Source organism: Mycteria americana, chromosome 2, assembly GCF_035582795.1.
Source record: "Mycteria americana isolate JAX WOST 10 ecotype Jacksonville Zoo and Gardens chromosome 2, USCA_MyAme_1.0, whole genome shotgun sequence".
Classification (NCBI taxonomy): Eukaryota; Metazoa; Chordata; class Aves; order Ciconiiformes; family Ciconiidae; genus Mycteria; species Mycteria americana.
In genome coordinates, this window is record NC_134366.1 from 54,044,036 (window position 1) to 54,067,704 (window position 23,669).

General features: G+C 41.4%; 1 protein-coding gene across 5 annotated transcripts in view; it reads left to right on the forward strand.

Annotated features, from left to right (window-relative positions):
• ELMO1 (engulfment and cell motility 1) overlaps window positions 1-23,336 on the forward strand; it is a 312,440-nt gene extending 289,104 nt beyond the window's left edge. For all 5 annotated transcript variants that reach the window (XM_075493469.1, XM_075493466.1, XM_075493468.1 and 2 more), the window contains 4 exons: window positions 7,164-7,271; window positions 10,903-10,985; window positions 16,551-16,628; window positions 22,022-23,336. In XM_075493469.1, the coding sequence (XP_075349584.1) occupies window positions 7,164-7,271; window positions 10,903-10,985; window positions 16,551-16,628; window positions 22,022-22,222 (470 nt within the window). In that variant the 3' untranslated portion in view covers window positions 22,223-23,336. The remainder of the gene's footprint in view (window positions 1-7,163; window positions 7,272-10,902; window positions 10,986-16,550; window positions 16,629-22,021) is intronic.
• The last annotated feature ends 333 nt before the right edge of the window (window positions 23,337-23,669 follow it).

Sequence of the window (23,669 nt, forward strand, 5' to 3'; positions counted from 1 at the left end):
CCAGAGAGAAGTATCCCTGCAGTGCCTCCTTCCTTAGAAACAAGGAGGCAGTTTTCCTTAATGTGGGGAGGTTATTTTGACAAATTTCACAGCCTTTATGAAAGGGTTGAGTTGCAGAAGACGGTGATGCAGCTTTATATCGTCTCTGTCAAGCCTACAAACACCTATGAAGCCCACTGCACAGAGTTTAGGGAAAGAGCATTAATATTTCACTGTGACTTTCTATACAGATTTCATAGGGAGGCATGGTACATGTTTTCCCTTCAGCAGCATATTCATGGAGTGAAAGTAGCTAAAGTAATGCATAGTTTGGTTTGGCTATCGGTAGTGAGGGTTGTTTGTTTTATTCCCCTCAGAGCCTTAATCCGAATGACTGAAATTCTAGGGAAGGAGCAGGGTTTGTGGCAAACGTTCTTCTTTTGGCAGATCTCCAAGAGGAAGATAGACTGTTTATTTTATCTTAAACTGTTGTTAGTTCATGATTTATAGGATCAAAAGCCTTAGGGGGTATACATTGGTTCAACTTATATGAGTGGAGTTGAAGTTAAAAAAAATATTTACCAAAAAAAAATCAATGTAAACTTCTGGTCCACAGTTGAGAAGGTTACTATGTGTCATGCCTTAGAGTGAATTGTATAGGTCACCAGATTAATTCCTTTGATGTCATATTTATACAGGGCCAAAAAAGTTCATGACTCTTTGGAAACAAATTAAACACGCGACCGTGCAAGAACTTGATCTTCTCTGAAATATAGTGGGTTTTGTCAGATACAGGCCCATTTAGAAGGGCATGTTTCCGCATGCCCTTAAGAGTTGTGTGTGATTTATGTTAGACTCCCTGTATTCCCTGAAACAGAAGTGTAAATTTTCCCCCTGGGAGGGAGGGAGAAGGCACAACCATTACAGAAGATGATGATGCATGAGGCCAACAGGACTAAATTCAGTAAGATCTAACACTGTGCGATCTAATGAAGAAGCAAAGTATGGTTTGTAAACACAAGCATGTTTGGTGTGTAAGCCATTCAGTTGGGATCCTTTTTTAGGTATGTACAGTGCCTGGCACAGTCCAAATAGCAAATAGTGGCAGCTGGCACAAAGCAGAAGCAGCTCTCTTGAAATCAGCCTTTATCCTTCAGGGTCTTCTGTACACCAGGCAGAGCAAGCTGTAAGACCAGGGCTGTCATGATGTCAAGAACTAGGAGATGAAGTAAAGTGAAAGGAGGACCAGAGGTTTAGCTAGTGATACTAAACATCAAGACAGTCAAGCTTTCAGAGAATTCCTCTGAATGTCCTGATAAAAATAGTACAAGTCCCAGATTCCTGAGTGTGTCTTCTGTTAGCCTTACCCCACCTCCCCATCTCCTCTCCCCCAACCCACCTCCGCTTACATGTGCCCTGTGCCACCTGGGGGTTCAGGAGCCCCATCACCTGCCCGCTGCTCCAACTGAATTCACTTGCCATGGAGCATTACCAAGGCCCTCAAAGGGCTGTGGTCCATCCAGGTTGATTTGGAGATGAAATAGAAATGAGGAGTGCTGTGAAGCATCACAATTTGCCTGTTATATGGCAACCTACTTGTAAGAGTAGTAAGATCAAGTAGATGTTTTACTTTAGTATGTATACTGCTTCTTTTACCTTTCCTATGATTCTTTTTTTCCCTTGAGACAATCCTGGAACAAATGTCACAAATCTACAGATTGTACAAGAAGAACCTGAACATGCCCTACACAGGAGAAGCTGAAAGCATTAAATTGCCCATTTAAAAAATAATTAACAGGCATTATCCCATTATAAAGACTCCAGAGCAAACTTCTGTTAAGACTGTTGTTTGAACATGTGGTAGGATACACATGGTTAGTCACAGTAAGTTGAAAAAATTGACTTACAAAAAAATGAGCAGGAAATTTACAGCCTCTTATGGCCTTTTGAGAAGAGGTGAAGCACTTTCATATATACTTGACATTGGAAAGGCTCCAATCCAACTGGTGATTCATTGGGGGGATGCTGAATATTAAGCTGTGAGGTATCTGTAGTCAGATCTCTGCCTTTTGTGTTTCAGCAGAGGATTGTCATAGCAGGATCTCTCTGTAGCTGAAATTCAGAAACATCATCTTTGTCCCAGCATGATCCTTAGCACTTTCAAAGAATACATGGCCTTTCCCTTGCAAGGTTTCATAGGAGAACTGCAGCACTAACTCCTGTTTTTATTAAGCATTCTTAATCAGTTGGAAATGAAACAGCAAAATCTAGCCTGCCCTTCTGGTCATCGTTCAACAGCAGATCATGAAGCTCTGCAAATCCCCACTTTGTTCCTTGACCGTGGACATCAGCTGACAGATAGACCTCTTCAGCTTTCTCCTTTCTTAGTTAATTCCTGAAAGAAAGGGGAGAAGACTAAAGCAAAAGCCTGCAAAGCACTTTACAACCCCAAAAGTTATTATTTCCAGTAGAGCTAAGTAGCAGATAAAGGCATTTTATTGAGGATGATAGATACTTCTGATGCTGTCATCCAATACGTTTGTAGTTTATGTTGCTAGGTGCACTCCTGGAAATAAATTCCCCTTTTAGCTTTATGAAGATTATAGAGAAATTGTGTTTTATTGAAGTGGGTTTTCAGCCAAAGATGAGGTTTCTTGAACAGTAGTTTTTGGAAGGGAAGGAAAGCCTGGTGATACACACCATTAAATTAAAAACGCAAAGCACCATGGAAGTAACCTGGAAAGAGAAAGCTTAAATTAAAACAAAAAATCAAGTGAAGACAGGCTTTCCATCTCTTGCTGGGATAAGTAACTCACACTTCTGAAAAAGAATACACACTTTGTCTTTTTTCTGCCAAGTCTCTTTGCTACTGCTACTCCATCCCACTCTCTGTAGTCCCATAAAAAATAATATTCTGTGAGTGCGTGACTTGCTGGGAGGAACCAGTTAACCAAATATGCCTCCAGCATTGCCACAGGTCAATTATTTGCCAGTCATTTGCAGGGCTTGCTGGCTTTCATCTAAACAGTTAAGACCAGTTAGAGTGAAAATGTGTCACTACAGTTGTATTGGAGAAAGACAACACAATGAAAGAAAAAGGGTGAGCCCACATACATATATCTAAAATCTACACAAATATGTATGTTTTCACTGATATATTTAAAAGCATGTTCCTGTTGCTAAATCCATGAGGAAGATTTTCTTTGAACAAAAAACTTCTTTAGTAATCTGGAACATATGTTGGGATAAAATGTATACTCTCAGACTCTTGTCCGTGCATATCTGAGCTATTTTCTCCCCAGATTCTAACTATAGAGCACTTCTGTACTAACCACAGCACTTCTTTACCTGGGGTAGCATTGTTATGGGCATATGAGTCATTGGCCATTAATGCACTTGGAAACACACTATGTGAACGGCCAAGCACTCTGTAGCCCATCAGCAAAATATTCTGTGCCCTACTATTTGGTCACAGTTTTGAATATTACTCTTCTAGCCAAATTGTTGCTGATTTTGTTATTTGGGGTTTTTTGGTTTTGGGGTTTTTTTTAACCTCACCTATAATCTTTAACAGTGTGCTGTGATATATTTAACCCACTGGCTGCTCTAGCAATTATCTGAAAATCAGAACAATTTGTTTGAAACCTTTTCAGGTTAAAAACCAGAATGATTAATTCTGTTTCCCAAAGAAGAATTTTTAGCACTTTAATTTGATTGCATCAGTGGTCAGTGAGCTTAAAAGACATAAGGACTCACCGGAAAGCATAAATGCTGTAGTGTCCGAAAATTGTGATGAAATCATAAAGTCCACATCATCTGTAAGGACTCTGTGGTTAGCGACTGCCCTTCCTACAGCTGCTTGCTACGAGGAAGAGTTTTAGAGAGGCAGGTGTAATAACACTGGATACAAAATAAGAGTTGTAGCTCATAGAAGGGACTTGGGCTTTGGGGCAAATTCATAAGACTGTGCCTAAAACCAAAACAAACTCCACTCCTCCCTGAACAGACAGTTGCCCCGCTCCAGCTGTGCGCATACACACAGGTCTGCCAGCTGTGGAGTACAGAGTCTGTTGAGAAATGCCTGTCCCGTCTTTAAAGCCTCTTGTGGCACTTCAACTCTGCGGAATTGGGTTTAAAAGCTCTGGAGGATTTGGACAGTAGTTTTTCTTTGTTTTATAAGCATCGCTTTCTAATCATGGTAGAAAAGAGCTTTTTCTTTTGCCCTTTTTTTGTTTGTTTGTTTATCAGTTTAGAGCTGAAAGTAAATGCTGGCCAATTCCCACGTGCTGTTCTGTAATTAAGGTTTCTTCACCCTTTTTGTCAGTGAAAGCAATTTTATGTAATTTTTGACTGCAGCATTATTTTATACACTACTTTTCCAATAAAATTGTGTTCAGCACCTGCACTACAGTAAAATAGCATGCATCCCATTTAAAACTGTTCCCCTCCAAGGCAATGGGATCTCACGTAAGTGGAATATTGTCTGATGAACTATTTGTAACATCATATACAGCTGAAAAAAACTCCCCAGCTGGTAAGGCTGAGGTGGTTGTAGAAGCAAGGGTTACTTCCCATCACTAACACGCTGATTGCCCTCCTCAGCCTGGCCGGTACAGTCGTTTAGTGGCTGTGGCTGAGGGAACCTCGTTAGTTCCATTTCTAAGTTTCATTTAAGGGTTTTCCTCTCGACAGCAAAGCTGTGGTGTGATGGCAGTTATTAGTGAGCCCGCAAGAGAATCGGGTTGGACATGCTTCAAGCTACAGTCTATGGCTATTAGTTCTTTAATTAACTTCGGGTTATGGGGAATTGCTGTAAAAGGCTCCACAAGCCTTCAGAGCTAGGGTTTCTTCCTATAAAACCCACCCCTTCGTGAAAATGAAGTAAAGACATTTTCACTGAGGGGTTTTTCCCTCTTCTGTTATTGGAGCAGGGGGTTGAAACAGGAACAAAGTTACCAAAATACTATAACCATGAGGAGGTTAAAGAGACCTTTTTCAAACCCTTACTAACACCAGCCCCATTTGTGCTAAACTGAAAGGAATTAATATTATATTTTTTTCAGTTACACCATCTTCTTGGCCAGGTTATTGAGAAAGTAGTGACACCATGTTGGCTTTTATTAGGAAAACATGATTGTTGTAATCTTAGAGACAGAAAGGTATGTTCCTTTGTACAGTCTCATAAGCAATGGGGTTGCAGTTAAAGCTAGACATGAGAGCCTCCTGCTACAGTTAGTAGGGACATTTCTTTAGGTAGGCAAGGAGCACGATGGTCTACAGTCAGATTCAACAGGGTATATTTTTTAAGCATCAGGTTTTGAAATGGTCCTGGTAGAGTTTCCCGTAAAAGGTATGAATCTAGAGAAGTTTCACATGCATCCTTCTGAGACACACAAACTGCCCAGCGAGTCGATTGTGTGTGTGCTCTTCAGATGAGAGTCTACTGAATGAGGGCTCCTGCTTGCTCTAGTTTTAAATCCCTACAAAAGTTTTGCAAGTGGGGTTTTTCTCTTGACCCCATACTGTGCAACATCATATGTACTGCTTACAGTCTAGGGATGCTTGTATTTCAGGAGCTCTTTTTGTGTGCATGACGAAATCATAATCTCAGGCTCTTTACCATAAATCTTTCAGTGTTTTACATGCCTGTGAAGTAGATAACCAGAATCTCTCCCATTACCGTTTTGAGACTTTGCTAGTGGTTTGTAAGGTCTTCTGAAACCTTTCTGTAGAAGGGGCTACACACTCAGAAAGTGGTTTGAAGCGTGTGGGTTTTTTCCCCCAAACATTTTTACCCACCGTGCCAAAGAAATTTAAAAGGGCATGTGGAAGCCCGCTTTTGCCATTCAAAGCTGAATTGCCTTTCTCTGTGTTTTACTGCATTGCATTTTAAATGGCTGGCCAAGGGACTGGAGAGTGTCCTTTAGAAAGAAGTTGGGTCCATGAAGCCAGTATTTTACTAACAGCGCCAAGAAGTCCTTCGTTTGCTAACACCCCAAATGAGCTCACGTATGCTGGCTTGGTGGTTGTACAGCTCCTCTGACGTTTCATCCGAACTGTGGCTCCATTCGCTCCTGGCGATTGCAGCACCACAGGGCTGTGTCAATGCTAACATTTCCTCTAAATTGTTCCTTAGGCTGCTGCCTGGCACAGCGTCAGCACTGCCAGCAATGAGAGAAGCACAGAGGCAGAGAAGCCCTCTGCCCCCTCCACTGGCATTTTAACATCTAGCCTTGCTCTGAGCGTTTGGAGATTTATAGCTTGGATGTAACAAGATTGTATTTTTGACAGCTTAACATTATGTGATCTATTTATTAAATAGAAAGTGCTCTGACAAGGAAGAGTAGCCTTATTCTTGCCATTTCAGAAAGGGAATTGGCAAGCACCACCCTTGCACGCTAGGCAGCATGGTGGCCTGGCTCTGCAAAGCTGATGTTCTTCATGGGAGCAGATTTTAACAAATATTGTTAAGGTGGAATTATACCCTGCAAAGCAGGAGGTGGCAGGAGATGTAAATATACATCTCCTAGGAAGGGCTAAAATGCAAAGTGGAGTGGGACTGCACGGTCACGTATATATTTGTGACCATGCCAACCACTGAGTTATCTGCAGGACAAGGGAGTTAACGTCTGCTTTTTTAAATCTTTGCATGTTTGTTATGTCCAGTCCTTCCATAAATATGGGGGTGTTCTCCCATGTCTATAAAAAGACATGAGTCATAATTTTCATAAAGTATGGGATATTTCAAATGTATCAGTTTCTGGGTGTCCCACACAAGACAGCTGGCAGGGCTAATTTTCACATAGTGGGTGCTAAAAATGAAGCTTTTATGGGTACATTAAAGTTAGCCACTCAAAGCAGTGGTTACTTAGCCAGTCTTCTGGCCGTAAGGATATATAATATCATGTAAAACTAAGTCAATTGTTTCTGGCTAGTATCTATTTTTGGAGCCAGTGACTAAATCAATACAAAAATGGTATATTCATGCCAGCTTCATTTAATCAAGTAAAATTACTGAGCAAAGTCGCTGTCCTACTTTCCATACACCCCACACATTCCTTCTTCTGAAAGAAAAAAGGCAGTCCTTCCCTGTAGTGCCTCGTTGGAGTAAGCTTTCTCCTACGCTATTGATAATGTTCATCAAGATATGCGAGTGACCTTGTTTAATGTATTTATTTTAACAGACAAATTTTGGTATTGTCGACTTTCACCTAATCACAAGGTCTTGCACTACGGAGACTTGGAAGAAAGTCCCCAGGGAGAAGTCCCCCATGATTCCTTGCAAGATAAATGTAAGTCATGCACAAGGATTGTGCTACTTTTGCTTCTTTTATGCTCATTCCTCTTTATAATTTGTAGTAGGTTTCTCTTAACGCAGGACATGATCAACAGCTCTTTTTACGGAGATGGAGAGCAGAGGACATTTCCTCCTGCATTCAAACACTGTTTTCCTGGTTTTGGCAAATGTGTATGAGGACTGAGCTCAGCTTTCCAATGAGTTTATTATTTCATTCAGCTTGGAAATGTCATGCCTTTCATGAGGAGGAACACAGTTTATTTTCATTGCTCGTCTAACTGCAGATGTCAAATAAAAATACTTGGGCATCTTCAGAAGCACTTCCTGTCCACGGAGACAGATATTTTTTCGTGGCAAACAGTCTAGTGAGTGAAGGAGAAATCCGTGGCAGGCAGAGGTCTTTTTCATTATTGCGGAGAGTGGATTTAAAGATGACACATTGCTGCGAAGAGTATTGAGAGGACCTTGCAGTTACTGTGTGCCCAACTGGCAGAGGACATGCCTTTGTGACAGCTCCTACCAGGTGATTTATCGGGATATTTTTTATGGACAAAAGTAATTTTGGAGCCCTTCAGAAAATCATACTCTCGTGAAAATTTCTTCTTAGTCCTTCAACATGAGTTGTAGACATTTAAGCTGCAATCCTGGGAAAGATTTTTGTGAAGACTGAGATAATTACCAGTGTAGCTCTGTCACCAGAAAGTGACTGCAAGAAATCAAGCACTGAATTAAGGAATCATTTCTTTTTGTTCTTTTCTGAATCTCCATTAGTAATAAATGCCATTCTTGGCATTATTAAATTAGGCACTCTTGTACAAGTATTCCAGCTGGTAGCTCCACTTCTTTCATGGAATAGCAGAAAGACTAATTTTTCAGACACTGGACATTTCTCCAGCCTGAAAATTGAGAAAGGAGAAAATCAATGATTTAAACTTTACTGTATATTAGTAAAACAAAGAATTGTTTCTCTTTTCTTCTCCCCTAACCTATCTCCAGGCAGCACCTTTTAAAATTTCTAAGTGCTTCCAGACGCAGTCTGGGAGGGAAAGAGGAAGAGCCTGTCTGATGCTGGAGCCCTGGCAGTTCGCAGTCACGTTCCCTTGTTTTCATTGCCTTACAGATTGCCTGAAGGATGTTTCACACTCTTACTGCAGTTTTGGCAGAATGTAGGACGGGGGTTCACATTGCTGCATTGGCACTGGAAGAGGCTGTTTTTCTGGATGAGGCTTAGAGAAATAGCCCTTGAGTGCTAACAGTAGCATCAGAACGACAGAAGAATGAAGGTCACACTTGAACTGCAGGCGCAGTTATGAGACCAGCAGTTCCCAGATTTGTTTGCTTGGAGTACACTTCCACTCTCAAACCCCTGACCCTGGCTGCAAGTTTCATCTTGCATTTGCATTTTCCGTAGGCTCTTGAGCCTACCCAGGAATGTCAGGATCCCGTGGGGACAGAAGGCTCCTACTTTAGGAACCACTGGGCCAGACCCAGATGTTCCCAGTGCATGCCTGCTGGCAGAGCAGATACTGATGCAGTTTGAGAAAGATACGGTTATTTTGTCAATATCTCAGGTTTTTAGGCGATATGAGTGCCACCCACGTTAGAGTTTAATTAAACAGTTGAGAATATTGCAAGATAAAGGATTATAAATGGCACTATTGTTCAAAACGTGTCAGACCAAACTGGCTTGGGAATTTTACAGAACGTTTTCGAGAAATATTCTGATGTTCTTTCTATAGACTTATATTGAATTTTGAACTGTTAAGGTCTGAATATGATGACCAGATTGTCAGCATTTGGGAGCAGGTCAACAGATGAAAGAGAATAGGTGGGTAAGAAAATGGAGGACCAAGAGAAGCAGCATAGGGCATTTTGTGTAGTCCTTGCCAAGCTTGAATAACTAGTGTCTATCTCCAAAAATAAATGTGGGGGGGTTTAACCTTTTCACTTCTGTGAATGTCACCTCTCTCTTCAGGCTGGCAGAGTTAACAAGCTGTGCAGACTCCAGCTGGGACAGAAAACAGCTGCCCTCTTTCTCAGGGCTTTATCTGTTGTGAGCACATCACATCTGTGCTCACACCCTCCAGCATCTTGTAGTCAGCTTCTGATACCATCTGAAGTATTTGATTCTATTTTTCCAAAAGAAAGAATAGGCCAAGTTCCAGATAATTAAGGATCAGAATGTCACATCAGTCTGTGATCTCCCATAGTAACTGCATTCCAGATCACAGAGATCGAGTGTATGAAACATGGAGAAAAGCCTCCTTGGTTAAGAGATCTAACTTGAGAAAACCCTATCTTATGCAATCAGAGAAATTGATTTTCTGAGCATCTTCAGCAAATGGCAGGGACTCTTTCTTCTTAAGAAGACCTTTCTACCATAGTTGCAGTCAGATACCTCCTTTACTTCCCAGTTTGTCCTAGCTCTCTCTCTTCTCTCAAAAATATTGTCTTTTCTGGACCAAAAAGTAGGGCAGTGTCAGAGACATAAAAATCCAGCAGGGCCACAGCATGAAATGCTGAGACTAAAGGCAGGAGAGGTTGAGTAGAAAAGAGCCAAATAACTTCCATTTCTTTTAGTTTTCCATGCAAAGAAAGTCCTTTAAAAATGTCTGTTATATCCCATGCTATCTGTTTGACCATAGTGCTGAGGTAATCTGTAATAAAATACATAGTGTTGCTGTACCCCGTAGAAGAGAAAATGCATTTCTCCTCTCCAGTATTTCCATTAGAGTTTGTAAAGAACTGGGCAGTAACAGACTTTCATATTATTATGCTGTTCTAGATATATGGTGCTTTTCTGCAGCCACAAGGATAATGGATTATTTATAGATTGTAGAAACTGTCACTCACTGGCCATATTGTATTGTGGAGCATATAGATTCTCCATAATGTAATTACTGTTGGAAAATTGACTTCCACTTGAAACTCAGAGAAATTCATCTTTATGTTTTGGTGACCTCACTCTGTGAGTGAGTCTGAGTGGCAGCAGCTTCCAAAACTTTTTTCTTACCTTTTTTTTTTTAATGATTTCTGATCATTTCACATTTTAAAGTAATTGGAATGGGTCGTTATAAGCCTTAGTAGTCCTCATTATTGTTAATACCAGAAAGCAACTAAACTGCTGATGGGAGTGAAATAGAAAGCTATTTGAAAAATTTATACAGGCACTAAGAGAAGGACAACAGCATCGAGTGAGGTAGGGTCCAACTCATCCAGCATCCTCTCTCCAGCAGAGACTTTACCTGGATGCCTAGGAAAGAGCAACAACAGGGCAGGCATATTACAGTAAGGCAGAAAACATTATACATTTTCTAGATACACAAGTACACATAAAAACTCTCCAGACAGAGGTACACGTCTATATGAAACACTCTAACCCGAAGTAGTCTCAACAGGCAAGAAAAAGCATAATCATTTTTATCCAGATGCCTGAAATTTTGTCAAGACTCACTGATTCCTATTTTAGTTGTTATCTTCCGGATTTCTTTCTTACAACAGGCTGGAAATGGCAAAGGAGGTGGCAATTTTAACACATTAGTCTTGCCTCTTTTTAGACTCTAGCTTTTACACAACTTGGTTATAACTCATTTTCTGTTTTTTGCTTTTGTTTCTTTTAAATGCAGTGCCAGTGGCAGATATAAAAGCTGTTGTGACTGGGAAAGACTGCCCTCACATGAAGGAGAAAGGAGCTCTTAAACAAAACAAGGTATGGTTCTCAAATTGTTACGAACACACACCCTGCAGAATACAAAGCTTGTCAACTTGACCTTCCCTGAAGTAATACAGGTATTTTTCATTCCAGCCTGCCATCTTTCTGTGTATGCACACACACTTTGTTTTCACTTCAGACCATTTGAGTTAAATTATTAAGACAGTCTGCGCTTCTTTACTCAGATTTCATGGCAGACGTGCATTGTGATACGCCCAGAGCACATTAGGATAGTCTTTAGTAGTGGTGTCTTCTACCTCTAAAGCAAAGCAGTTTTGACTGCTGCTGCAGAGCAGCATTGATTGTTGGTACCTACTCCTATATTATCTCTGATAAGTAACTAGTTTGTTCCAGCTGTCTTCTCTGATGAGCTCACATTCAGTGAACACTGGCACATGCCAAATTTGCAGTTAATGTCCAGCTGATGCTAACTTCAGGTCCAGTCAGGTAGAAAAACAACCACCAACAAAAGGATGTAAGGTAAATGCTAGGCAATTAATGAGGTGTATAAAGATGTGTTCAGCAGTGCATTTGGGAAAAAATGTGTAGGAGATGATGATCAGCTTAAATTAGATTTATACTACCTTTCAGAGTTTCAGATCAAGAGCTGTGAACTGACAGTAGGACTCAAATTGTACAGTGCCAAAATCTTGCAGAGTTTTTGTTAGTAAGAACTGCCACTACAGCAAGAAGAAATTGAGTTACTAGCAAAGTCTGACATCTTTGGTAGTGATGGTCTTCATGCCATATTGTATGAGGTATGTTCTTAAGTTTTCCATCAGGTTGTGCTGTCTGACCTTACGAGAAGGAGTGAGACTCTAATGATGTTCTAGAACCACACCCTGAGGTCTGGGAACCAGATCAGAGGATTTGAATCAGAATTTCTAGTTACCTGAAACTGAGAAATTTTGGGTCCAACTAGAAAGATATTTTGATGGACAAAATAGTAAAGTTAAGAGTTCCTGCTTCAGCACTTTAAAAATAAAATGCATGCATTTAGTGTTCAAATAAATACTGGAAAAAACAGTTCTGATAGGAACCACAGAAAACGAAAAGGCACTGTCAAAACTACATCACACAGCTTGCAGATTCATAGCTGCAACTTTTCTTTCCTTAACTATACACAGATATGCAGAGCATCTCAAGTATTCTTTGCACATGTTTCTCATACAGGAGTTGCTCTAAGTCTATCAGAATACGGTCATCTCCTTTCAGCACTGGCTTTACATGGTTGGAAATGAAAAAGTCAAGCCAAGCCAGGAAAAAAGTCCCAGGAGTATTTTTCCCTGTTGATTTTCTGAATCGGGGCACTAACACACACGCACACAATAGATTGCATACAACTCCTACCTCTTGTTACAGCTGAACCATCAACAGCATTTGGCTGGGGCATTTATATGATGCATATAAAGTATTTTTAGTGCTTCCTTGTCTTAGCACTCATATGTCCACACAAAAAGGAAAGATGAGAAGAAGGAAAGCAGTGGGTGGCAGTGACGGAAATGTGTCATCTTTATGGAGCAGTAATGTCTAGATAGTATTTAATGCTAAATAGGAATGCTGCAGATGAGTTTGTCCTCAGCTGTCAGCATCACCCCATTTCCTCAGGTAAAATTGCTTTGGACTGGCATAAAACTGCTGGCTGAGAATGTGAAGATCAAGAGTTGATAGGTAGCATGGCTGCATCCATAGCTGGAGCATTCCATTCGTGATCCCAGCAATAATAATTATAAAGTTTTTACTATTTCTGGTGTGGTGGGGGATTTGGGAGTTTGGGTTTTTTTTTTTTAACTTCCTCAATTCCTTCGTTTTTCCCCTGAGAATCACAGAATTTGTGAAATCAGTTGTCATCCCAATCAAACTGTCATGCACAATATTGCAACTACTTAAGTGACATCACAGAAATAACAATTCATTGTTTGTGGAGTACCAGGTTAATGTGGACAATGAAATGAAAATTTAAAAAAAAAAAAAAAAGCCAGACACAGGATGCAGTTTGGCTGAGTTTGGCGTATGGAACCTTTCACTTCCTGGAATCTCACAGTCAGTGATATATTTTTTTAAGAGGCCTTTTCATCCTGTGCTTTCTTTGTACATAGATAATGATCACTTTAATGTTTATTCATTAGCAGAAAAGAAAATGGAATGGTAGAATGCCACTGCTATGAACATAGCTGTGGCATTTGCTATGGACATAGCTGTGGCAGAATGTCACGTCACATATGAACATAGCTGTGGCTTCAGCATCTCTTCATTTGCCGGCACATGGTCGTTATTCTTCCAGCGGGACTATTTAGAAATAAATGAGTTAAACTGAATTGGAATTTGCATGCATATGAAGCTGGAACGACTTGATAGGACCAGACCTGAATCCATTGTTGTTCATCTTGCTTGTGTTTATAAATTAGGTTTAATTTTAAAGCCCTCATTTCTGACTCTCTAGTAATATTAATGAATTTCAAGGAAATGAAATATATTAGATTTTGCAGCCTTCAAAACAAAGCATGAGAGAAGAATTTGGAAAAAAAACATTGCAATGTATTTCTAAGTGTTCTTCTATCACCCTTCATTTGCTGATGTGGCAGGCTTCAGGCTCGGTGCCTTTTTAGTCAGTAGAAATGGTTCTGCTCGCTTCCCTCTTCTTCTGCAGCTTCAATTCTCTTTTACTTCATGTTGGTTGAACAAGTTCCCTGCCGCTGCATATATAGATAGTTCTCTGGGAGGGATCTTCTGGCTCTGGCAAGCAAACTTAACATGGCTGTGGTCTCAGCCTTCAGCACAGACATGGTTGTATTGAGGCTGTTGATGACAGAGTAGGCAGAGAGTAGTGAAGTCATTCCAGCTGCATGGGATCACTCAGCCGTAGGCACCTAAAATGCCTCTTCATCAAAAATAGCTTGTCTCTGGCCCACATGAGGGGCCAGCAGAGACTGTGGGAGAGAGAAACTCTGGGCGTGGGAGAGCAAGCTTCCCCTCATACCAGCTGCAGCAGCTTTCCCTGCAGAGTTGAAACCAAGGAGTGGGAAGTGTCCAGCCAGCAAGTGCAGTTTCTTGTTCCCTGTTTTCATTGAAGCTCAAAAGAGAGGCACGTCACAGGTCCCAATAGTGTTACCTTTGACAAGCATCTAGGCAAGGGCAGAGGTCTGCAAATGTGCAAGGGTGGAAAGAGTTAGGAGCGTCAAGGGAGCGAGTTCAACGGATTGAGGTGGGGGAGGAGAAAAGCAAAACAAAGAGGGAAGGAGCAGGTTGGAAGGAATGGGAGAGAAAGACCAGAATGCAAGAGAAACTGGTGGAAAAAACTGGAGTAGAAAATTACTTTGAGAAGGGTTGAGAAGTAGGACAGAAAAAGGAGGAGAAAGCCACAGGTGGCTGATGGAGTCTGACCAGTTTTCCTTTAGGAATTGCCAATTCCTCAAAATTACCTGTCATTGATGGGAATGTAACAAAACCAGGTGGGGGTGCCTGACAAGTCAGCCAGCTCAACCATTGAGACCACCATCAGTGTGGAGGGCCAGCTGGCAACTCCAGCGCCTTAGGCTTCCATTTTCCTTGACAGTTTGCTGTGCATGAGGTGACGGAGACACTGGCACCTGGAAGCTGTAATTCCCGAGCCTTTAGTCTCCGGAGCAGCGAGCAAAGAAGCTGAACTGGAGCCAGGGCTGCCAAACTCCCACTTTCCCCTATAAAGGGAAGCTTGGTGCCCTAAATGTAGCCCTTTCTCATTCTCTGCCTGACTGGGAATGACCAAACCCGTGGCTCCCTGGGATGTTCCTCTTTCAGGCAGAGTTTTTGTCTCCTTTTCATTTCTTTGAGATAAACAAAAACTTAAATCCCTTGGAATTTCCCAAAGGACAAGTATATAGGGGCCAGGCCTATGGGATTGTTGTTGACCTTCATGAAATTCAGGAACGTCATAGTAGAGCAGTACAAGCCCTTTTTTCAGTGATACGTTTTATTTTCACAACCTCAGTTGCATGGCTTGGCATGTTCTGTCAGTAATTGATAACACTCTGTGAGGAGATAATGCCAGGTTTGTGTGGGCAGAGGTAAATTTGTTTCTGTAATGAGGGACATCACTCTTAATAAGGTGTGGCTGAGAGACATGCCTAAAACACAAAAAAGCTACGTGACCCATGAGCCATTTGTTTGCTGAGTGCACCAGCACTATTAGTATCTGCAGCTTCTGTGGGGATTTAACACAGACTTATCTCCTGTGGCCTGGCAATACAGCAGGTTGAACCTAATAACTAAACTCAAGGAAACCAAGAGCATTTCCCATGAGAAGCCTGATCTCCGCTCATCCAAGATTATCCCTAAGGATTGCAAGTTTTGTGAATCAGGCTCTGCTCTTAATCACACAAGTTCAAAAATGAAATAACCCGTACTGAAATCCAAAGACCTGTGTCTGTTTCAGACCAGGAGATCAGGTGTAGAAATCTCGAGCAATGCATATGCTTCACTCCCCGCAGTCAATTCTTCCATTTTAAAACTTACTGTCGTAAATTTAAGAAGCCATGCTCTTGTCACTGCTGGCAGTGTAGGGACTGTCGTCAGCTGAGAGGCAGCAAAGGCGATCGGTATTGCGGGGCTCAGGAAGTCAAGAAGCAAAAAGAACAGGACATGATACAGATCAAAGTAGTGATGAGTCAGCACTCTCCTCTGTAGCTGGGTCTTTTTTCCACAGAGTTATTATATTCATATCAGCTAGCTTACAGCTTACGAAATCCTTGTAACGGCGCTTGTAGTGATGTGTGCAGTAACCGTGATAACACAACATCTTTACGCGTTCACTGTTAGCCAATGGAAATTCATTATTTATTCAAATTGGATGGGTTTCCCCATAGGAACCCCAGGTCCAGGTGACTTTTAGGGAAGGTCAGTGCTTAATGAATTCACTTTGGCACCTTTGAAATTCCAGCTTCAATGCTGAGAGGAAAAAAGATTATAATTTTTTCCTTTCCCAAGACTCATTTGGGTCTTTATAACTAAGTAACCCAGATAGTTGAGTTTGACTGAGACTTCCGATTCTGGTTCAGGTAGAGACAAAATGACAGAAATCTCTTGAGAGTGAATAGTTTAATAGATTTCCAGAAGTGAAAAGAGCATAAGTATGTACCAGGAGATTAACTGTCCTGGCAAGATTTTTGACACAGAGAATCAAACCTTGCAGAACTTTGCAAGTTTAATCTATACAAATTGAAGAAACTATGGGTCTCCATGAAGAGTTTGTTGCAAGTGTACTATTATGGGTTATATTGATTTTAATCCTCGCCATTGCCTAGCTCAAATCTAAACTCAGATGCTAAAGTAATCCACAACTGAGTGAGCTACAGTCAGCACTGAGGGGGGTGAGTTTGTTTTGACCGAAGCATCTGTGTTGGGGTTCTTGCTGTGCCAGTCTGTTGCAGTGGTCTGGTACTGCTACAGCTTTGGCCAGGCAGGAGAGTACCATAACATATTTTTCCACTTGTTTTGGGGAATAAGTGGTAGGAAAGACAGACAGACATGAATGTATTAATGCCTCTCTCATGCAACATTAATATATGTTTCTTTGTATTCTAGGAGGTGCTAGAGCTTGCTTTCTCTATATTGTATGACTCGAGTGGCCAGTTGAATTTCATTGCTCCAGACAAGCATGAGGTAAGTCAAGTTCAGAGTACAGAAACTTCTTTGGAGCCCTCTTAGTTGCTTTATGGCAGCAGCCAGCTTTATAAGAACGTAAGAATGGTCATTCTGGCACAGAGTGCAGGTCCATCTAAACCTGTGTCACGTCTCATAACAAACTGAAAGCAGAGGGACTACTATGGGAGCAAGACCTTCTGCAATTTCCATGCATATCCTGAGCCACAGAAGGAACATGTTTTGTATTTGTACATCATAGAGTATATGGGGGTCCAAGTGCAAGATCAGTATTTCTAAACCCTACTGAAATATGAACCATAAGTAAGAGAAAGAAGAGAGCTTGGGCAGACCTCACAGTTTTCACAGACCTTGCTCACCATTTCCTGGTGTAGTAAAGATTTCTCCTGGTCTGGTCTACCCTGGAGGATTTTTGCTGTGTGTTTAGTTTAGTGAACTTTAGTTCAACACCAAAGATTTGTACAGCCAAGCTCTTAAAGAATGACTGCCATCCTCAGCTCATCTTGATGATGCCAACATAATCAGGGGAGGTTATACCGTTGTTGGGTCTCAATTTCAGCCAAAGACTTGTGTTCTCCAGAATAGCACATCCACTTATCCTTTTAGTTTCATATTGCTTAAGACCATTCATGACAGGTGATCGTAGAAGGTCCTCTCTATTACATCCCCATAGGGGGTTGTTTTGCAATGGGTCTCACTTGTATGAAGACTGTGTAAATACCAATAGCAAAGCAGAATGACAGCCTCCTCCCTGCTTCCTTGTCTCACTTGAAAACACAAGGACATAGACAACATCATTGCCTTTTGGAAGGTGATGGAACTAGTTTACCTAATTATGTGGAAGCATTGGATGTCTTTCTCTCAAAGAACTTCCAAGTAAAGATTTAGTGGAATGCACTATATTAAAAAATAATGAAGGAATAAAGTTTTTCCTTCTTATTTCTAAAGCAACAAGAGTTGGTGTCCCATTTGCACACTTATTTTGTGGTGTCACATTTGGTCTCAGTTCAGGACACTGTGTTAAGATGATGAAACACAGAAGATTGCATTAAGCTGCGTTACACTGTAGTGTTATTAAAGTGCATGAAATTGCATTACAAGTGAAGTGTATTTAGTTACACAGCTTCAACGTTTGCAATTCTGGATTAAAACCTTCAAATAAATGTTCATCTTAGGAGAGGAAATTAAGTTATGCTCATTTGGGTTTTCCTGGGGATTAATATTTGAGTGTCATTTTCAAGTACGTTCATTCCAGAGAAATATTTGCTGGTCAGTTTTGATCTAAGAGAAAGCAGCGATAGGATCCCAGGCATAATGTGCCATTAGAGCTGTAGGTCTAAGAAAACATGATTGTCTTCATCCTCTGAATGGAACATACGTTAGATGCTTTCTGATATAAATTCTCCAGAAACTGAATTCTAGCCTGTTTCAGCTCATAAGAGGAAATGGTCATGAAAATGGACAAGTTTTTCCTCCACTTGTATCTCAAATATAGCCTGTGGCCACAAGGGTTTTTTAATGGTCCAAATGTTCAAAGACTGCTACTGCACCCCACTGATGGGCAGTAGCATTGTGAGATGCACTAACCCAATTGCTCGTGATTGTGTTAACACACCTATTATCTTTATTTCTCTTTTTGATCTTGTACAGCTTCTTAGAAACAAAATTAATATGTTCAAAGAAATGGCCAGAGGCAGCAGTCTCTGCTGCTACTTGACAGTTCCCAAGTGAATGTGTTCAAAAGGGCATCTCACTTCCTCTGTACTTTTCCATGGTCTACAGAAGAGTGAGCTGTAATTAAAGCAAAAAGTGCAAATGTTCAGAGGAAGCACCCACAAGGAAAGGCAAGTAGCATGTTATGAAGCCCGTGACTCTTCATCAACGTAACTGGGGTGCTTGTGAATAGAAATGCTAGTTTAGCAGCGTTGTCAGCTTGGGAGGTTTGGTGGGTGACATCTTAACATTTAGAAAGCTTTGTGTGAAGCACCAGGAATGATGTTAGTACATGACAATTTCAGGTCAAATCTTACAGGTTTTTTTCAAGCACTTCTACAGTCCTCATGATTGTAGAGTGAGGTCTGAATGTGGGAATTGGGTGTGTCCTAAAACCAAAAATTGAGCGAGGATCATAGGATGATTCAGGTTGTAAGGGACCTTGGGGGTGTCTCCAGTCTGACCTCCTGCTCAAAGCAGGTCAGCATTGAGCTCAGACCAGGTTGCTCGGAGCTGCATCCAGATGGATGAAGCCTGCACAACCTTTCTGGTTGTCTGGTTCCACTGCCTTGACTCCCAAGGTATTTCTTTAATAAAATCTCATTACTGAACCAACATCATTGAGATTTGGACCTCATTCTTACACACTTAAGTTTGGCAATACCCTTAGCCATCTGTTGGAGCTTACTGCTAGCCCAAGGATTCAGCACTGTGAGATCACTCCATCGTATTTGTTTTTCATTTAAATACTAATAGCTGGTTTCAACTACACAGCAAAAAGGTGGATTAATCTTATCCTTGATTTTTGACAGAGAAACTGATGAGGGAGGCTATAATTAGGTTTTATTGGAGTTTCATGAAAATGAATCTGTAGTAAATTAATTTTTCAGTGGCTCTTAGTCTGTTTTGCATATTAAAAAGAAAAAAGCTTCTGAATGAATGCTTCTGTTTTTCCACCATCTCATTAGGATTTCTCTCTGCTCAAAATGTACAGGAGTTTAATTAGATGCACTTGCCAATATGGAGATTAGAGAGGAAGCCCCTTTTCCAGGCCATTGCACTCATCTGAATTGTGGCCAGAATTTGGTTTCTGTGGGCCCTGAATGAATTATATCTGGAAGAGGAGCGAAATGCAGTTCTGCTTTCTGGCTCGCTGGGATTCCTCCCCAGAGAAAGTGCTGGCCGTACTCACGGAGCAGGTGATGGACGATTTACGTCAGGGGCTGCATCTGTTGAATGGATGCTCTGCGCTTCTGTAACCTGAGCAGAGTCTTTTGCCTTTCTGTTCCTTTCCTCAAAGTGAATTCTGGGAATACTTTCCCAAAGAAAGCTTTCAAGTCGATCATAAAAAATTATAGTCTGTTCAAAAATAATTACATTTCTAGGATAGCTTCTTTCTTTTCCTGATGTTCTCTGTACACTCCACAGAAACTGCATACTTTAAAAGTCTTCAGCGACACACTTTGAGAGCCTAGAATAGGCAGGCTAAATTGTTTCTTCGGTACTTGTTAGCAGGACAGCCTGAACGCTAAAGTCTCATCTATATAGCTAATCTCATATTAAAGCTGCGGCTTGGCTTACCAACACCCTGGGTGAAATCCTAGCTCTGCTGCTGTTTTGTTACTGACTTAAATGGGTCGGATTTCACTGTGGATGTTGAAGTGTGTTAACCATCCTATTTTAAAAATATGCCCTTTTTCTGGATGAAGACATACCCCAAGAGGGGGTTTTCTCTCTCTTCCTTAAAAATAATCCTCATTTCTGCTGTAGGATGAAGTCAACCATGGCTATCTTTAAACTTGGCGGTATCATGTAACAAATGGTCAGCTAAATTTAAAATCCATTTTTTGGCATGAAATCTAGCAGAAGTATTTGTAAGATAAAAATGCAGTTACGGTTGATTTAATTTTCTCCTGCAAACTAGGACACAAGTTCATGATGGAAGTCTTTATTTTTAGATGATAGCATTTGAGTACTTCTGTTCATAGTTGAATAAATGGCTTGTAGTAATAAATGGAATTGACTTATTTGATAGACGTTGACTCTAGATCACCACTCTCCCTTGGTTTTGTTCCTTATTTTAAATGGTTATTCAGCCCATGTTTATCTCAGACTGTCAGCTGTTGGGAAAGATGGCATCTCCTATTAGGAAAAAGCTAACGATAAGGAAGGGGTTTTAGAGGCCAGTTCAGCATTTGCAGCATTTAGAATTACACCAGGTAGCTTGGCATTTAATTTTCATGAAAGACACAGCATTGATAGAGTCTGTAGTTTTCACAATATGTTATTTTGTGTAAAATTGTGGTAAAGTAGGCATAGATATGTAAGTGAGAGCCTATCTTTGTGTAGGTCAATTGGTACCACTTAATCTATAGGAAAGCAGACCACGATAAAACTAGATAGTTGGGTTCAACAAGGCTAAGTGCCAGGTCCTACACTTGGGCCACAACAACCCCATGCAACGCTACAGGCTTGGGGAAGAGTGGCTGGAAAGCTGCCTGGCAGAGAAGGACCTGGGGGTGTTTGTTGACAGCCGCCTGCATACGAGCCAGCAGTGTGCCCAGGTGGCCAAGAAAGCCAACGGCGTCCTGGCTTGTATCAAAAACAGTGTGGCCAGCAGGACTAGGGAAGCGATCGTGCCCCTGTACTCGGCACTGGTGAGGCCGCACCTCGAATACTGTGTTCAGTTTTGGGCCCCTCGCTACAAGAAAGACATTGAGGGGCTGGAGCGTGTCCAGAGAAGGGCAAGGAAGCTGGTGAAGGGTCTAGAGCAGAAGTCTTCTGAGAGGAGCGGCTGAGGGAACTGGGACTGTTTAGCCTGCAGAAAAGGAGGCTGAGGGGAGACCTTATCGCTCTCTACAACTACCTGAAAGGAGGCTGTGGAGAGGTGGGCGTTGGTCTCTTCTGCCAGGTAACAAGCGATAGGACGAGAGGGAATGGCCTCAAGTTGCGCCAGGGGAGGTTTAGACTGGATATGAGGAAATCTTACTTCGCTGAAAGGGTTATGAAGCATTGGAAGAGGCTGCCCAGGGAAGTGGTTGAGTCGCCATGCCTGGAGGTATTTCAAAGACGTTTGGATGAGGTGCTTAGAGACATGGTGTAGTGGTGGTCTTGGTACTGTTAGGTTTAGGGTTGGACTCGATGATCTTAAAGGTCTTTTCCAACCTATACGATTCTGTGATTCTGTGATTCTGTTATACAGGATTTCTTACACAAAGAGTCAGGAAGGATTTTGGGTGGGGTTCAGTTTACCTAACTTAGCTGTCTTGGAACTAAAAGTTTGGTGTAAGATAATCAGGCTCTTTCTGTAAGTATTGGGGAAAGAGAAAGAGAGGGGGAGAAGGAGATATCTCCAGAGGTTCATTTCATCAAAAGTTAGGTATTGTTCTTTCTCCCATAACTATTGAAAAATATTCAGCAAGAAGTTTGAAGGAGATACCTAACTATCAAACAACTAAATGTTGTAATTTCTTCCCATTTTTCAGGAATTGCTTGTCCATTTTCTGAGCCGTTCAGTGGAACATGCCTTCTTCATGATATGAGCTAATAAAATGAATCAACCTCATTTTAGGTCTCTTCGTAAGTCCCTGTGGGAGCAGTAACTGTAGAGGACCAGGACAGACAAGCAGTTTGTGTACGGAAAGTCCATTAATGATAGTTTTTATCTTTTCCCTGTGCAGTATTGTGTATGGACCGATGGGCTGAATGCCCTCCTTGGGAAGGATATGTTGAGTGATCTAACGCGGAACGACTTAGACACGCTGCTCAGCATGGAGATAAAGCTACGCCTCCTTGACTTGGAAAACATACAGATCCCAGATGCTCCCCCACCTATCCCAAAGGAGCCCAGCAACTACGACTTTGTTTATGACTGTAACTGAGGCTGCCACTGAAACTTGCTTCGAAACTGGAAATACTATAACTGGAGAGATATTAAAAAAAAAAAGAAGAGCGTGAGGAAAAAAGAAACCCACTTGTGCACCTTGGATTTTGGCTTTGGGGAGGGGTGTAGAAACACTTGCATTCCTCCCTGTTCCCTGCATCCCTTCCTTCCCCATTCCCATCTTCCCCATTGCTCATCCAAATCTACATTGCTTTAATTAACTTGTAATTGCAGGCCATTGGCCTCGCTTAAGGCAAAGACTGCCACTAAGAAGCACCCTCCCGAGGACTTTTTTTACATTTTTAATACTGGAATAGACATTCTTAACTAAAGGACGATGTTATCAAACTGCATGCCTGTGAAACCCACTTGGCAGGGCAGAGGCTTTAACTGGAAGGAGGAGGGAGGTAGGGAGCAGAAGCAGCTACTGTAAGCAGAAGATTTCCCCAGACACTCCCAAGAGCCTGCTCACAACTGAATACAATGCGATGATGAAAATCGTTAACTGCTTCCCGGTGCTTGCACCATTTGTCACTGTCATTATTCTTTCCACTGCATCTCGACTCTTGCCACCAGCCTTCACCCAACTGATCGGCTCCCAGAATGGAAAGTCTGCAGGTTTTTGCTGTACCATACGCTGCAATGCTGCAACAGCTTTTAACTTCTTTTCCTCCCAGCTCTTAAATAGCCCCACACTAGCAGATCACTCGCACAAACTGTGCATGAAGCCACTAGTGTGTCCCATCCCTATAGCGTTCCCTAAGCCTCAGTTGCCTCTAAAATTGGCTTGTTGCTATTCGAAGTGATTTTTATTTTCTTGGTCCAAAGTTCAACAGTAATTTCCACAAATTAATTACAACTGCCAAACATCCGGGTTTACATTGTTGTCATTGCTACAGTGTTACGAATTTGCAAGGGATTTTTTTTGTACGGGTTCTAATTTTTTTATTTTATTTTGCCAAACAAATATATTTAATGAAAACTAATTTCATTGTGAGTACTTTTGGGGGACAATATTTTTACTTAGTTTGCATTTGGAACATTTGCCCTGAAGGGAAAAAATGATATTTCCCTTCAACTTCACTGTTGAATAAAAATTTGAGTTGTGATGATTCTTGGAACTGTGTTTTTCTTCTGAAGTTGTCTTTTTTTCTTTAGGGTTCCTAGCTGTTCTGAGGTGTTTGGTACAAAGAAGAGAGGGAAAGGTGGAACCTTTCTTACCTTCATCTGATTTAATTCACTTATTTGTTTGTGGTGACAAGGATGCATCCAGAGATCTCCATTGCCATGGGTACAGGAGCCTTCCTGTGAGAAGGACGCTTTGTGAAATCCGAAATCACAGCATACCGGTGTGCTCATGGCCAGTTTAAGTCTGCTGCCTTTACCATGTTTGCTGGAGTAGCTGTGCTCCTGTATTTCCATTTCCTCCATTGAGAGTGTTTCTG